Raw genomic sequence first — 16,601 nt, 5'->3', positions numbered from 1 at the left:
ATTTCTTTGCTGTTGGAATTTAATGTGGTTGAGGGGGGACTTGGTAGTACGCCATGTATTCCAGGTTTTGTTTCTTAGTTTGATTAAGGATTTGGTCTCCTTTGTTAGCCAGGGTGTTATTTTTGTTTTAATTCTAATTTGTCTTTTTGGGGCATTATCCTCAAGTATAGTTAGAAATGTGTTATTAAAATTTAATACTGCCTCTTCTAGTGGGAGAAACTTAAGGGATGCCCAGTTATATGATTTGAGTTCAGTCTGGAATTTTATGAGGTCAAAGTGTTGCCTGTTTCTAACAGATCTATACATGGGCTGATTCGAGTAGGTTATCTTGTTTTTCTTTAGGTAGGTGATGAGGTGATCACTGAGGTCATTTGGTAGGGTCCCTGATACATAGTTATGATTTTGACTGTTTATAAGGATCCAGTCTAGGATGCTCTCTTTTTGTTTGCTGTTACCTATCCTGGTAGAGGAAGTTATTGTCTGTTGGAATCCGTGGAGATTTATTGCTGTGGAATTTAACTCTGAGGAACAGAGATGCCAGTCTAGGTTTACATCTCCTAGGATAATGGTTTCTTGAGGATAGTTGTTTGATAGCCAGCTTAGAAGATTCTCAATTGTTTCGGTGTTTTTCCCAGGGGGGATATAGGTAACTATTAGATTAATTTTTTTGTCCCTGTTTAGTTCTATTTTTAGTGCTAGTATTTCGGCATTAGAGATCTGGGGTGGCTGTATGGGGTTGATAGTGACATTTAGCGTGGCTTTGTAGAGCACAGCAATACCACCACCCTTTTTGTTTAGTCGATCAGCTCTGTGTAAGTTGTAGCCAGGTGGCATGATCTCATTATCTTTGGTCCCTGGTTTTAGCCAGGTTTCAGTTAAGCACATTATTTCTGGGAGGTACATTCCTATTAGGGCATGTAAGTTATGTATCTTTTTATTTAGACTTCTTATATTTAAGTGGTATATTTGTAGGGAGTTGGATGTGTTCCAGGAAGGAGGTGGGTTGTTTAAGCTTAGTAAGGACATGGGGCCTGGATTGGGGTGTATGTCCCCATCTATAGTTATATTCTTTCTTAGAAAGTCTAATATTCTCATAAGTTTAAGTAGAAGTTTATGTTCATGTTTGGATTTTGGGTGCTTTGATTTGACTCTATACAGGTGGTGATGTTTTGTCAGGGGGGATTGATTTGTTATATTGACAGGACCCTGTGTGTCATTTCTCAGCAGTGGGGAGATGGTAGTTTGGTATCTGGGGTAATGGTAGCCTGCATAAGGCTGGTCTTCATATTTAGTTAGTAGGTATAGTGCTGTACACAATGGTAAGGTAAGTATTATTATTATTTTTTTAGCATAGTTCTGATTATAGAGGGAGTGGTAGATTTTTTTCCTTTGGGGTAGTGGCGCTTGTGTGTGCAAGAGGATATCTAGAGGGTTGGATATAAGACGTAGTAGGAGGAGTGGGTGGAGTCTTGGAAATGATTTTGTGTGGCTAGAGAGAGGAAGGGGTGTGGTGATATAGGTATAAATATAGTTGTACTGGGGGCGGGTGGGATATGGGGGCAGGGTGGGGCACGGAGCGAGCCCGAGCGTGGCGAGGGCGAGCGGAGCGGGGTTTTTACGTAACACCAGACTAAGGCACCAGAGAAGAGGTAGGAAAATAATATAACTGATGTTATCAGTGAATATACAACACACTAAATTATTCTTATGTGTAAGTATTAGTTCTGGGAAAGTTAGAAAATTGTAGTTTTGAAGGGGTAGCTTACTGCCATGTACCAAACCCAGTACGCTAGTCTTAGGAATATTTGTTTAGACTATATTCAGTGTTTTGTTAAAAACAGTGGTATTAACCTTATAGTTCTGTTACAATTGTTGTCCTGCTGGTGGGTACAGCTTAACTGTGCCTGCCTTTTAGTACAGCGACAAATCTTGGGAGAGGGTCTTGATAATTTCTAGCGCCTTTGGGGCAGGGTGGTCAGTACCTAGAAAGGAGATACAACATATATATACAAAGCTAGGTTAGAAGTCTAGAATTTACTAATTCTTTGCTACTCCAAATTTGAAGTACTAAATTGAAACTAGCATATAAGTTTAACAATCTGTTGTTCCAACAAGTAGTCGCTAATGAAAAACAGTGCAGGAACATACAAAGCTATGTCAAACTCAGAGCTGTTGGACATGCTCCACTTAAAGAAATCCCAATCTTTCCGAGCTACACGCTCTAGGGACCTAAACCTTGTCACCACAATAAACCGAACATGCTGGAGGGATAGATTCCTGTCTCAGAGACTTCCATACTCTGGAACCAGACTACCCATATATGTAAAACAGAGCTCCTCCTCAGCACTTTTCAAGAAAAATCTTGATGATTGGATGGATGATAGGAAATTCACCCCGGGGATCACTTCTGTGGTTCTGCTTGACAGGGGCACAAGAAATTAATTTTCTTGGGTGGCGAAAGCCAGGGTACCCTTTTTTGGCTAGGCTTGTATAGGCCCTAGGGCCAGTAGCCTAGTACCTACCTATGAACCCAAGAACACAGAGCACTGTGATTGGTTCAAAATTACACAACAGACGAATTGAGACTAAGGGATTCAAACCCAGAACTACATGATTACTTACAACTGCAAGCATTAATCCCCTATGCTAAACTGACAGACCACCAAACATTTCCGAGAAATGTCATGTAATAGATGCGAACTGTAAGCCTCAGCTGCTTGTCACTGGGAAATGCTGTGGAAGTATATTTGTAAGAAATGTATAATTTTAATTGCATGCTGCTATGGCAGCGAAAATGTCACAGTATTCTCAGTAATATCTTGCATCATTTGCTGTTAGCTCATCACAGTCCAGTGCATTGTTTCTGAAGTTTTTAGTATGGAGGCTTTTGCTTTATCCTTCACCTTAGTGTCACTTTTTACCTCATATTCTGATTGATTTGTTCGTGTTCCACAGAATGTCTTTATTTTAAGAGTTAATTCTTTTTGTATACTATGAACTTTTCTTCTGTTATAGAACCTGTTTATATAAGGGACCCACTATAGTGTTTCTTTTTATGTTTGGCATTGCATTTATGCAGCTGTTTACACTTGCATAGAATGTGGTGGTAAAGAATTCTGTGTAAGCAATGGGGCTTTCCTGGTGAGTTTAGCCCAGTCATTACTCAGGTTCTTTGTAAGCAATGGGGCCTTCGTGGTGAGTTTAGCCCAGTCATTACTCAGTTTTAGCAGATTAGCATTCTAATGATGCCATGGGGCCTTCGTGGTGAGTTTAGCCAAGTCATTATTCAGTTTTAGCAGATTACCATTCTAATGATGCAATGGGGCCTTCTTGGTGAGTTTAGCCACGTCATTACTCAGTTTTAGCAGATTAGCATTCCAATGATGCAGTGGGGCCTTTGTGCTGAGTTTAGCCCGGTCATTACTCAGGTTCTGTGTAAGCAATGGGGCCTTCGTGGTGAGGTTAGCACAGTCATTACTCAGTTTTAGCAGATTAGCATTCTGATGCTGCAATGAGGCCTTCGTGGTGAGTTTAGCCCAGTCATTACTCAGGTTCTTTGTAAGAAATGGGGCCTTCATGGTGAGTTTAGCCCAGTCATTACTCAGATTCTGTATAAGCAATGGGGCCTTTTGGTGAGTTTAGCCCAGTCATTACTCAGGTTCTGTGTAAGCAATGGGGCCTTCGTGGTGAGTTTAGCCCAGTCATTACTCAGGTTCTGTGCAAGCAGTGGGGCCTTCTTGGTGAGTTTAGCCCAGTCATTACTCCGGTTCTGTGCAAGCAATGGGGCCTTCTTGGTGAGTTTAGCCCAGTCATTACTCAGTTTTAGCAGATTAGCATTCTAATGATGCAATGGGGCCTTTGTGCCGAGTTTAGCCCAGTCATTACTCAGGTGTTGTGTAAGCAGTGGGGCCTTCATGGTGGGTTTAGCCCAGTCATTACTCAGTTTTAGCAGATTCGCATTCTGATGATGCAATGGGGCCTTTGTGGTGAGTTTTGCCCAGTCATTACTCAGGTTCTGTGCAAGCAATGGGGCCTTCATGGTGAGTTTAGCCAAGTCATTACTTAGTTTTAGCAGATTTGCATTCTAATGATGCAATTGGGCCTTCCTGGTGAGTTTAGCCCAATCATTACTCAGGTTCTGTGTAAGCAATTGGGCTTTCGTGGTGAGTTTAGCCCCGTCATTACTCAGGTTCTGTGTAAGCAGTTGGGCTTTCGTGGTGAGTTTAGCCCCGTCATTACTCGGGTTCTGTGTAAGCATTGGGGCCTTTGTGGTGAGTTTAGCCCAGTCATTACTCAGTTTTAGCAGCTTAGCATTCTAATGGGGCCTTCGTGGTGAGCCGCTTCAGCTTCATCGAACCCAGTCAAACAGTTTAATGTGGAGGAGTTGCATTTGAGACCACCTAGAAAAGGAATTGCTCACCATTTTGCCTGAATTACATGTTGGAAAAGCTCATTTTATCACATTTTAAGCCAGCTGGTTCTGCGCTCACCAAATAACTGTTTTGGAAAATCATTTGATTGGTGGCTCTTGCATCCAGCCGGATTTCAGAGCTGCAAGCTCTCATGCATGAAACATTTTTTGATGTTCCACAAGTGTGCACAGTGGTAGAATTATTCCGGAACCAGGCTGTTTTCCTCCTAGCTGCACAGAACATGGAGGAAGAGATTTTACACTTCCTGGATGTGCATATGCAGCTGAAGTTTTATGTGTACAGGAAGTCAGACCAGTTTTGTTCCCTTTGCTGGGGGACAGAGTGAGTCTGAGCAGTGTTGAAATAGCGAGCAAGACTGCCTTTGCTTTTGTTACTTTTTCCAAGGTAAAACTATCCCTTGGTGTGTGTTAGAACCCTTTCGGCTAGGGCCACTGAAGTCACCATTGCTGTCTTTAGAGGGGTTAATACTCCATCCATCCTGGTGGCAGCTACCTGATTATTAGTCCATACCTTCTCAAAAATTATGCAATCTAGGTATTGTTTCTAGGGCCAGAGCAAGTAGTTTTGCCACAGCCATCCTACAGGTTCTGCTCTCTACAAACCCGTGTCAGGTTCAGGCGCCCACTTGTCCTTGAGCTGTGGGAGTTTACCCCGAAATTATGAATGTAGTAGTGACTATTATGATGAAACATTCTATAGCTGTGTTAGAAACTTAGCATAATTGTAGATGTTCAAGTATATTCAGTATATTCAGTTTTCCAGTCAGATTGTCTCCTACCAGCCCCACTTTTTCTTTCCTTGACATCCTGGGTTGGATTGGGTACCTTATTACAGTTGCCACTCCTCTCTTTGTTCTGTCTTCAAGCATCTCCTTTCCTCAGAACTTGTGTAGCACAGGGAGTAGCGGCTAAGGGCATTGGAGTAGGGACCTTTATCATTGCGGATTGGTCCCAGAGGTCGGTCACCTTGTGCTCTGGCACATCTGATAAGCCCTTTCTCCAGCCAGGGCAAGAAAGAACTGAAGATGGTGCTAAGCAAATATGTCTTTATGCTGACAGCATCTTGAGGTCCAGGTGGGAGGGAGTCTGCCAGAGCATGATGGGGAAAAGTATATATTTTCAGAAGTCAGGCTGGCCGTCAAGCTCCTGCAGGCAGGAATCCCTAGAAATTGACTGCAGCAGTGAATATGCTGAAGCTTCTACAGTTGTGGTAAGTTCTTGAAACAACTGTAAGTTATATTTAATACAGGTTTGTTCTCTTCTGAAAAAACTTGCCTCTCAAGTCATGTCTAATTGTTTATCTCTTCAGCCTCATATCATTTCCGTTAGTAAAACTGTTCACCCAGGACCTGCCAGGCATCTAGTGGCTTTGTCATGGAGTCTGTTTTTTGTGAATAGAAAAATTGACCTTACCCCTGCCCATAAGTGAGGTTGACTTCAGATACTCATCTTAAAAAAATCGCTAAGTTGCAGTCATCACAGCTAGATGAATTTTAGAGCTCTACAGACTTTAATGTGTAAGGAGCTATGTTCAGTTTTCTACAAGTGCAGTTTGTCTTTATCAACAAATCTGTTTTTTTCTGCATTTTTTCCCCTTTGGCCCGTTCCGTAAAGCTTCCTGTCTTTCCCTTGTGGCAATTTTTGATGCAGTGCAGCTTCATTTAGAATAACAGTTTTAGTACTTTCTATCTGCAGTCTTACCGTCACGGTTTTCACAGTTACCTTCCTAAAACACTAACCTCTCTCTCATCTACTCCACGCTTTAAGAAACACCTCAAAGATCACCTAAAAATACATTGGCTTTGTCCCTGCTCAATGCCTGACTAAACATTACTTATCCTCCTTTCACTTCCCCTTTTCCCCTGCCTCCAGGGCTACTGCCCCACCACACTTTTAATTATTACAAGCTAACTCTTTACTACTGTTTATATTTTCCAGCCTACTCTCTTTCTCCCTCTTTGACTAAGTGAATGTCCATTTGTTTTTTTTTTTTCAAATATTGTATAAACTTGTGCTGATTGTACCAGAAAACTCATGACTTGATTGCTGCTTAAACCTATACCATGACTCTGTAACTTTAATCACACAAATTACTTGTACTCTCTTTACAGACATTTTTTGCTTTATAATGTATTTAAGCTTGTTTTTTTTATTCTAACTATTGTATGGAGTAATCTTCTCATACTTGGAGCTTTTCTCCCCGGGCCTTTACTGAAAATGGATATGTATCCAGCTAGACTAGCCCGGTCAACAAATATAAAATAAATAAATAAATAAAAATTACTGTCTCATCTCCTTTTTTTCTTGAAACAGAATTGGTTATGACAGTTCTGGTTTCTTTTTTCTTGGACCTTTGTTTTTCATGTATGTGCATTCTGTACAGTTTTCCCATGATTCCAATGAAGTGAACAGGATTGTGGGTGAGCTACTTCACAAGCAAGTCCAACTTCAGGTTGTGGACTGTCTGACAGTTTCTGGACTTGTGCTTTGTCTGCAGCCTGTACTTCAGCTTGTAAATCTGGTAGTTTTCTGCAGTTCTTATTAGTATGTGTGCCTCTGTCTATGTCTTTACAGCATTTTCTTTGTTAACGCTTTAATAGAAATGTACATTAAGGTAAATGTAGTGGTTGATCTACTTTAAAGGATAAATGAATCACAGCTGTGAATAGTTGTGCAAGTAGCAAGATTGCTAGGGCAGAATTCTACCAGTCCTGAGTTGAGCTAGTGAAAGCAGGAGTCCTTGTAGTAAGGTATCCCTGTATTCCAAAAGCACAATCCTTGCAGCTTTTGCTACAACTCTTTCTTCATCTGTCCACTGAATTCTGAATAATGCGGACTGGGCTTTGTGTCAGACTTTTTGCTCATGTGCAGATATTCTAAATTCTTGACTTGCGTATTGCCAACCATTGTTGGATATGAAACCATGAAGTATCTCTGGTTTTGAGAATGTAGACTAATGCATTAATCACATCTGCACTTGTTTTTGTCAGCTTTGATTATTTCAGGGAACTTGAAAAGAATAATCCACACATAACAAGATACACATATCTTGTTTGGAGCTATTGTGATACGCATTGCAGATGACAAAACTTTGCCGTATTATTTCCATGTTTTTTTGGCGAAAGTGTTGTAACTCTTGCACTTAGCACTTCAGTATTCTTTTCTCTTTATGCATAATCATATCACAGATTTTTTTTTAATACTCAAGCTTCTGTAACTAGCTGTTTGAGCATTCTGAAATTTTCTTCCTTTTCATAGCTCCATTTCCTGACTATGTTTAGCTCTAGCAGTTTTTATAGAGGCGTAGTTTTCAGAGACATACTAGATGTAAACTGCTTGACACTGAGTCTTTCCTTGTAATGCCTGCTTTTTGCTTTATCAGGCGTCAGTCCCTCTAATGTTAGACTATGACCCATGTGTTTTCCATTTCAGATTTGTTAGACTTACTTTATATTTGCTGTTATTTAACTTGAAGTTATGCTGTTTTAATCTGGCGCTGCATCAGTCCCTTGTCATTGTCTTCATTTGTCTGTCCCCACACTAACATATTGCCATTTGTTTGCACTGCCTTCCACTCCTTCAATTACCTGAGCAAACAGTTCTCCAAAACACTTCTGGTTAATTGAAATCCCTGGAATTGTGCGTTAATGATGTAGTAAATGCACACAAATGTAGAGAGTTCATCATCTTCTAGAAACATCTAGTAATGCAAAGAGCTTGCCATCTGTCATTGCTGAGATCACTTCCTCCACTGTAAGGGTTGGTGCTGCTCTATCACCTTACTCGTATCTTGTGGATCCATATAAATGTGAATCCTGTTATATTTTTCAGCAGTACCCATACTATTCTGTCATTGTGTTGGGTCTGCTTTTTGGCACACAACCTTTCAAGTTTCTCCAGATCGCGCTCCGTTTTGCTGTTTAGAGCTGTTAATACTTTCCTGGGCACATGCTTCACTTAGCATAGCATCACAGTTTGTTTATATATGACATACTCCTTACATTGTAAATAAGTCAGGGTATCTCTGATTGATGTTGCTGTTGTGACATGCAATATTTGTGATATCTGCATGACTTTGTTGTGCACAATCTCACTTTTTTATGCTTTGAAATTGCTTTGACATTCTTAGCTTCTTAAAAATCAAACTACGCAGTGTTAGGAGACTTTACTACTTCAATTTGAAAGGCAGATTTTTAGGATAGTTATCTCGTATTACCATTTTAAACACATTCTTGGGCCTTGTACTATATTAATGTATTGATAATTTTGACCCCTTGGTGTGCTTGGTGTCCTTTGAATGATGGCAGTGTACTTAGTTTTCAATGCTGTACAGTCTCACTGTTTTAATGTACCTTCAAACAAAATATTAGTCTGTCTTTCTATAGCTTATGTGCAACATTTTTCTGACTAGTTCTGAGTATTTTTTTGCCAATATTCTATCTTTGTTAACTTGCTGTTGGATACTTTTTCAGACTTCAGTTTACCAGCTGTTTTTAGTTTAGTAGCACCAGCAACTTGGATCATTTTTGTTTTTCTGTTCAAGAACACACTTACTACTTTTATGTAGCTTCACAAAATGGTTTCATGCAGTACAGATTCTAGAAAATTAACAGGAGGACAGCACTTCCTCTCATTCTTACAGCTGCACCTAGTACATACAGCTTGAATTTCATTTGCATGTTTTGTGCACCTCAAAGCCGTTGTTCCTCTTACTGTTATTTTCCTTACTTTTGCCAATTTTATTTGACTTGCATTTTATCTGAAAGAATTCAGTTTTCTCAGTTAATTTGAAATCTGTGGAATTGTTTTTCTGTAGTTTGAAATCGACCATATTTGTCTAATACGCCCTGCATCTGACCAGTTGGTATTAATATCATTGGAATATCTGACATTTCTTCAGTTTTTGAAGGGTGGACCTCTTTCATGGACACCTGGAACCAATATTTGGCCTGGACATTTCTGCAACTCACTCTGAAGCCTGGGTAGCAGTAGCCATCTTAGTCCCACTATTTACCTCTAAAGGGGATCAGGACAAGTGGCGGCAGTTCAATAATTGTAACAAATGGGACTAGGGCACATAAGGCAGACTCTCACTGGGACTGATCTCTGCAGCTCTCTGTAGGACTGGCAAAGTCTAAGGCCTACACTTCCTGTATGCTGTATCTTTAATGGAAGGCTTCTTCATTCATTCTATTTCTCAAGTTCTCTAGTTCTTCAAGGTTTAAGTCTGTTGAAATAAGGTTAACTGTGCACCTGTTTAGCCAATACTGTCTGTTCTAATCCATGTAGGTCCAGAGATGTGTGTCTGTATTTGCTAATGTTTTCTTTTTGAAAGCAGCACAGTACCCAGAGGAAAATTTGCAGGCCTCTTCTAAATGAAAGGGGCACTGTGAGTGAAGTCTCTTGGTGAAATCTACCTTCCTCACATACACTTTATAGAATTTTTTTTTTTTTTTTAATGGACATTGTGAAATTTGAAAAGTTTAGAAAGTCTAGTTGAAGAAAGGAGAACAGTCTTGTAAGAACAAACCATCAGCCACTGGTAGTTAACCATCAGTAATCCAAAGCTAACTAATTCCTTTACAGGGCAGTTATTTTCTAGAAGTTGCCAGGAAAGTTCCTGATAGATGAAATAGACTGATAGATCATTTATTTGCCAAAAAGAACTGACTAATGGTGTTGGCAAGATGCACCTACTTTGAAAGCAAATATATCAGGCTGACGTCTGGAGTGAAAGGAGGAGCCTGCCTTGTGGGGTACGTCTGAGAAGCTTAAAAGTCAGACTGGAACAAAAGATATCCACTTTTTGCTACTCCTATGAAGCAGACATTCTGCTGCACTGACATCCTTCTCAGACATGTACTATTATGTTGAGTTACTTTTACAGCTCTACTAAGAAAGTACGAGATATTCTGTCAGGTGATTTTTATAATGTGAAAGTGTCAATCCCCATCACTATACATTTTGGAGGCTATAATTGTAAATATAAACCTTCAAAAAAAGTTAAAAAAAGTTCACCAAAACTACCTTTAGTAAACATTCTTGGGATATATATATATATATATATATATATATATATATATATATATATATATATATATATATATATATATATATAATCTATATATATGTATATATATATATGTATGTATATATTATATAAATTTTTTTGGGGGGTAACCACTCCCAGCACCCCCATGTGCAGGGACACACCCCACCCTGACCTTATATATACCAACTCCAAAGTCGCACACCACTGAAAAAAAGAGACAAACTCCACTGTCAATGAATGTTGTTTTAGCAAACACACTTCAATCATTTTATATTCACTGTAACTACCTTTGGCGACCTGATGTGTTCCTGTAATTGTACAGCCTTTAATCAGAGGTTAAAACATAAACTCCATGGATCCCTGGTGGCTTGTTATATGCAGTGAAGAATCACCTGGCTAAGTCTTTTGTTATGCTTATGTTTTTAGCAATTAGTTAGGGGTTTAAAGTTCCTAGGTCATTTTACTATTTTAGCTAAAAATTGTAGCAAATTTCATGTATTTATAATGTGTGAAGTTAATAAAAATGTGTTAAGGTGTTTTTTCTTTTCCATAATTGTATGTGAACACATGCCATCGTTCAGTGATTGAAGTTTAAATAAATAGCCTTGAATTTATTGTTGGATAGAAAGGGCATTGAGGGTGAATGTAAAGAGCTGTGTTGGTTACCCAGTACATTTACTGGGATATGTTAAGTATTACAGTTCTTTAATTCACATGTCTGTGGCAAGTTGTGCTGTATTTTAAAAGCCACATTACATACATAAGCACATCAGCTAGTGATGAGCTGTTTGTCTGGTTCGCATGTCACGCTGTTGTGCAAGAATTTGTACATCAAACAAAAGCTGTGTCTTGTGATAAACTTGAAAATATTGGGTTATACTAATTGAGTTTCTTTTCATCAGGCCTCCAATAATTACGTCACAGAAGCGCAAGTATGAAGATGATGAAAGGCAAACTGTGCCTAATGTTCTTCAAGGCGAAGTACAGAGACTCAATCCTAGGTTTCTGGTAAATTTGGATCCTTCATTTTGCAGTAATAATGGGACAGTTCATCTCATATGTAAATTAGGTGAGTTGAAAAAAGCATGGCAGTTTTCCATTGTAAATGCTTTCAGGTTGTTAATTAGGTGAAGTAGAGTGTAGATGTCATAAGTTTTGTTAGTCAAACTGAGGTGAGATCTGTGTATTTTTTCTAGACTTTTATTTTTACGTGTAAAACTATTGATTTGTTTAAAGCTGTGTCTGGGAGTTTGAGAGAGACCATGTATAAACAAGCCCTGGAGTATGTATTCCTGGTTTCTGTACTGAACAGTTTTTGGGTACAGATTTGTTGTCAACACCATAACAAGTCTGGTGTACAGTAAAAATTATAGATCCTAAAGCAAGAAAGGTCTTGGACTTGAAAGCTGACCCTTTTTAGCAGTAGGGTTGAAATGGGATAACGTGGGAGCTCTGATTGCTTGCTGTCACTGTTTAACAATGTATATTCTGAGGTTTATGGTCACGGAATAGGAAAGTTTTTGAACTTGTGGTGCAACAATGTGTTTAAAAACATTTTTGAGGGTTTTATATTGCTGACCATTCCATTGCTTCTGACAGGTGAATTGAATATTTAATATCGGAGAAAACACCCTCTTGGTGGGCCAGCGATTTGGGCCATCGTTTATTTCATACATATTTAGTAGTTGTCCTTTAAAGCTCATCTAAGTGGTGCCATATGTGCTGTGATATCTTACTGCACTAGAAGAGCCTGTCTGTCCCCTGAGCCTATGAGTAGTAGTTGTCCTCTAAAGCTCCTCTACGTGGTGCCACATGTGCTGTGATATCATACTGCACTAGAAGAGCCTGTCTGTCCCCTGAGCCTATGAGCAGTAGTTGTCCTTTAAAGTTCCTCTACGTGGTGCCACATGTGCTGTGATATCGTACTGCACTGGAAGAGCCTCTCTGTCCCCTGAGCCTATGAGCTCTTTGTTGGTGTTTATTGTTCTCATTTCCTTCTCAAGTTGTGGAAAAGTTCCTGCAGTCAATACGTAAGGTGCCAAAGCCTTGAATGTGTTCATATATATATATGCCATAGTGAGCCAGCACTCACACCTGCAGTTTTTGGTCAGCTTTTGAAAAGAGCATGATGGAAAGCATTTTTGTAAGTGCCAGCAGTTCAACCCAGTGAAATTTAAACTTAGGATGGGGAATCTCATAAGCTGTCAGACTTTGCAGGAGCATGGATTTGGTTGAAAGTGTCAAGCACAGGAATTAAGTGTCTTGTTCACATCCTCAAGTGCACGCTAGGTCACCATCACCCAGCCAAAAAAAGCGAAGACAAGTCGTGTGTGTATATGTGTGTGTGTATACACACACACACTCCTGGAATGATGTCAGAAATTCCCTCATGTTTTGAGCCTGTCCTTGGATAGCTGTCATACATGGATTGTATAGCTTTAATACTAGTGAATTAGCTACAGTGATCCGCATGTGATGTTACTGTGTCACTTGTTTAGGCCCAGACCAAGACGTCCCCCGTTGCCGGGTCTGTGCCCTCTTTAATGCAAGAACCATTCACCATAGAGCTCTTTTTGTAGACTGTTATTTTCGTTTTGTGGTGTGTAGCCCTTATAGGGAAGTCTCCGTTTGTACATTTCACTGTTGCTGGATAATCTCTTCAATTTGTAATTAATCCTGACATCGATGCTAGGAAATACATTTGCTTTCAAGACTTTGTGTTTGGAAACATAGAAGTGCTGCAAAGGACAGAAGAATAATTCTCATTGAAAAAATGTTTCTTCTGCCTGCACCCCATGGAATTGTCTTTCTGTACTGAGATTAAACAGAAGACAGGAAGCTTTAACTCTGGAAATTCAGTTTATTCCTCACTGAACTGCATTGCATGTTTTGTCATAGTGATTAAACTTTTCACCTCATAGACACAAAGTACAGGATTTGATTCTGATCTTGGTTTATTGGCTAAGCTAAAAATGGCCCTTCAGGGCAATTAGCCTGATATTCACATGAAAACCTATTCATAGTAAATGTTATCTCTGGTCTTTTATTCAAGACTCTGAGAGGCATGAAAAGCCCTAAACTGTGAGAAACAATCTTTTCATCCAGAGGGGAGAAGAAAAACACTTCTTTAAATTCTGCTTAAATATTTCAAGTTGCACCTAGAGTGACCTATGATTTGATACTTTTTAAGTACTTTTCTGCTTTTTTCCATGTTCTAGCCAAAAATGTATGTTTGCATTTTTGTTTGTTATGAGAGTTTAGTCTTGTAGCTTCATTTGCAGTTACGTGAAGATTTTGTATTACTGCAAGATTTTAGCATTGTTTATACATTATACTGCACTTCTATCTCCGCAAGTGGAATTGCTTGTAAAAGCTAGCAGTTTGTATTTTGACCCCCCCCCCCCCCCCAGCATTTGGGACTTCGTCTTGTAGTTTCATACACTGTTGTGACAGATCTGTGAACTACTGCCAGAATTGAGCCTGAATTAGTCACTCATTACAGCATTTTTTTATAAACAGCATTACTGGTAAATTTCTGCATAGCCTTAGTCGGATTGCAGTATTGTCAGTATTGTGAACTTCCAGGATTTGTGCTTTAGTATTTTTACAGCTATTTAGCAGCAAAACTGGAATATAGTGCATTATGTTCTGCTTATTGTTTACCTGGTTAAAGTTGCATTCCAGTGCCTTTCTGTTTACTTTGCCATGTTTTCCCTGATCTTTGTGCACCCCCCCCCCCCCGAGACATTAAGCTAAAGTTTCTGAAGTTCTAACCATAGGACTAGAGCTCCAGTATTGGATTTATTTGATTGGATCCTTCTGTAGGAAATCTGTTTTTTGCAGCTTGAGTTTTTCCTCCAGCCTTCCCACCCTGTTCCTGTTGTGGTCTTAAAAGGTTGTTCCTCTCGCTTCCTCCCCTTTGGGTAGTCTGACTTCCAAAGCTCACCCTCCCCTCTTTTATTGTTGTCTATTGTGTAAGCTATTTAAGTACTTATCCCACTCATTGTTTTCCATAGATCCGTAGTAGTAAGTGCCCACCCAGCAAACCAGTATTACTCTTGAGTACGTTTTATATATAACACTGTCCTTAAAACCTAAACCTGTAAATTAGTGGGGCTAAAACAAAGCCATTGTGCAGACACAAGCTTAGAGCAAGTAGTTTGAGGGTTAAGCACCACTACTATCAAATCTCAAAGCAGTCTACAAACCCCAGAGACCACCCAAGCAGACCTGTGTCCATAACCTACAGTAGCCCTCCCAAGTACAGGTACAGACAATAAGGATATGCAATTCCCGGATATCTCCGTACCCAGCTTGGTAGATGTGGGCATCCTGAGACAGTGTAGCAATTGTCTCATGTTCACAGACAGCCATATAATCCTTAAAGAAACAAATGCAGTAGGTGAGAGGTGCGCATGCATAGTGTCGCTGGAGGCAAAAATCTTGCATACAGATAAGGTTGTCAGGAACACACACACATTACATCCATGTCACATAATGTCCTCCACACACACAAGTCCAGCTTATGCTGGAGCACTAAAAAGCAATCTTCCCAAATTTTAAAAATCTCCTAAGCCTATAAACGGCAACTGTCCCTCACAGCCTCTGAAGCACTCACCAAAAGCAACACCAAGCACCACAAATACGCCTTCACCCAGAGAAAAGTCCCAAGAGCAAAGCCCGTAAGGGAAGCAAACACATTACCCAGGACTGTTGTCCTAGGGGACTCCATTGTACAACACACAGATGCCCCACTCAGACTGAACAAGGACAAGATAACTGTTAGTTGCTTATTTGGAGCCAGGATCTGCCAAGTTACATATGCTATCAAGAAACTACGCTACAGCTACCAGTATGATTCTGTCATAGCCCATGTGGGCATTAATGACCTGAATCACCTTCCTGGACTATACAAAGAGAGAGTTGTTTTAAACACCTTTATTGCATTATCACTTAAGACATAGGCAAACATACATTAACAAAAGAAAATAAACTGTTTTAATATTTTTCTATTTAAATACAATATACATCACATATATTTTCTTGGTTACTATCATTGTTCCAACATTACAAAAAAAATACTGAATTCATGCCTTCCCTTAAACCTCATTTCTCCTCCTGAAGTATTATTATGCATGTATTGTTCCCATACTTTTCATTTATTTCTATGTAATTTGCTCCTTCCCTTTATAAAACTCCCTCTTCCATTTGTTCTCTCTCTTATAATATTAAATGCCTCAAATACAGTTGGTGTGGACTTGTATTTCTATTTTCTAGTAGTTGCTTTTTTGGCAGTCAACAGAATTAAAATGAATAATGCCTTGCTATGTCTAGGGAATTCACATTCTGTATCCCAGCTGAAAAGAATCATTTCCTTAAGTCATTTGCTTACCCAATATTTGACGGAGTACACTGTAGGCAATTTTTTATTTAAATTTGCCAACTCGTTACATTTTCAAAACATATGCTCCCAGTTACATGTTTCTTCTCCATCACATCGCCAACATTTGCTCTCTACCTAAGGAAAAATTATATGAATTCTGCTTGGAGTATAAAAATACTTATGCAGGCACTTCCAAGCAAAGATCCTAAACTTTCTGGACTTGGCTGCATACTTGGGAGCCAGTGTTGATCACAGACCCCACTCTGTTCATAAATTAATTCTGCAAACTAACCAAAAGGAAGAAATTGGGATAGTTGGGATTAACATGACTAGGCTTGTAAAGGCTCTAGGGCCATTAGCTTAGTAACCTCCTGTGCACGTCTTCCCATTGTTTTCTTGTAAATTGCTTTTTCAGTCTCACTTCCCAATCTTTTCCAACGTTCTCTGATTCTTATAGTTGTCATGCAGTATTTTATGTGGCCTACTAATGATCCCTTTTTAACATCTGCTTCTGTTTTAGATTGAAATAAAAACTGTACCACAGTAGGTCTTGCACTTAAAATTTCTCTATCCCATTTTCTTTGCCTGTACTCACAGATCAAGCCCTGGTAGAGAAGGCAGTCTCTAGCCTGCAATTCAGATGTCTTCTTGGCCTCATCACCCTCCTACGTTTCCAGCTTGAGTTATTTGCTTCCAATATCTTGGTTCCTTTGCCAGATTTCTCCAGTAAATTC

General features: G+C 39.5%; 1 protein-coding gene across 1 annotated transcript in view; it reads left to right on the top strand.

The window, feature by feature from the left end:
* Positions 1-16,601, top strand: part of LOC122800361 (mediator of RNA polymerase II transcription subunit 15-like) — a 200,005-nt gene that overhangs the window by 152,339 nt on the left and 31,065 nt on the right. The window contains exon 5 of the mRNA XM_044069811.1: positions 11,387-11,553. Within this exon, the coding sequence (XP_043925746.1) occupies positions 11,387-11,553 (167 nt within the window). The remainder of the gene's footprint in view (positions 1-11,386; positions 11,554-16,601) is intronic.

This window comes from Protopterus annectens, chromosome 4.part0, assembly GCF_019279795.1.
Source record: "Protopterus annectens isolate FY-2018-M chromosome 4.part0, PAN1.0, whole genome shotgun sequence".
Classification (NCBI taxonomy): domain Eukaryota; kingdom Metazoa; phylum Chordata; order Ceratodontiformes; family Protopteridae; genus Protopterus; species Protopterus annectens.
The sequence above is the reverse complement of the archived record's forward strand: the minus strand, read 5'-3'. Positions and strand labels throughout refer to the sequence as shown.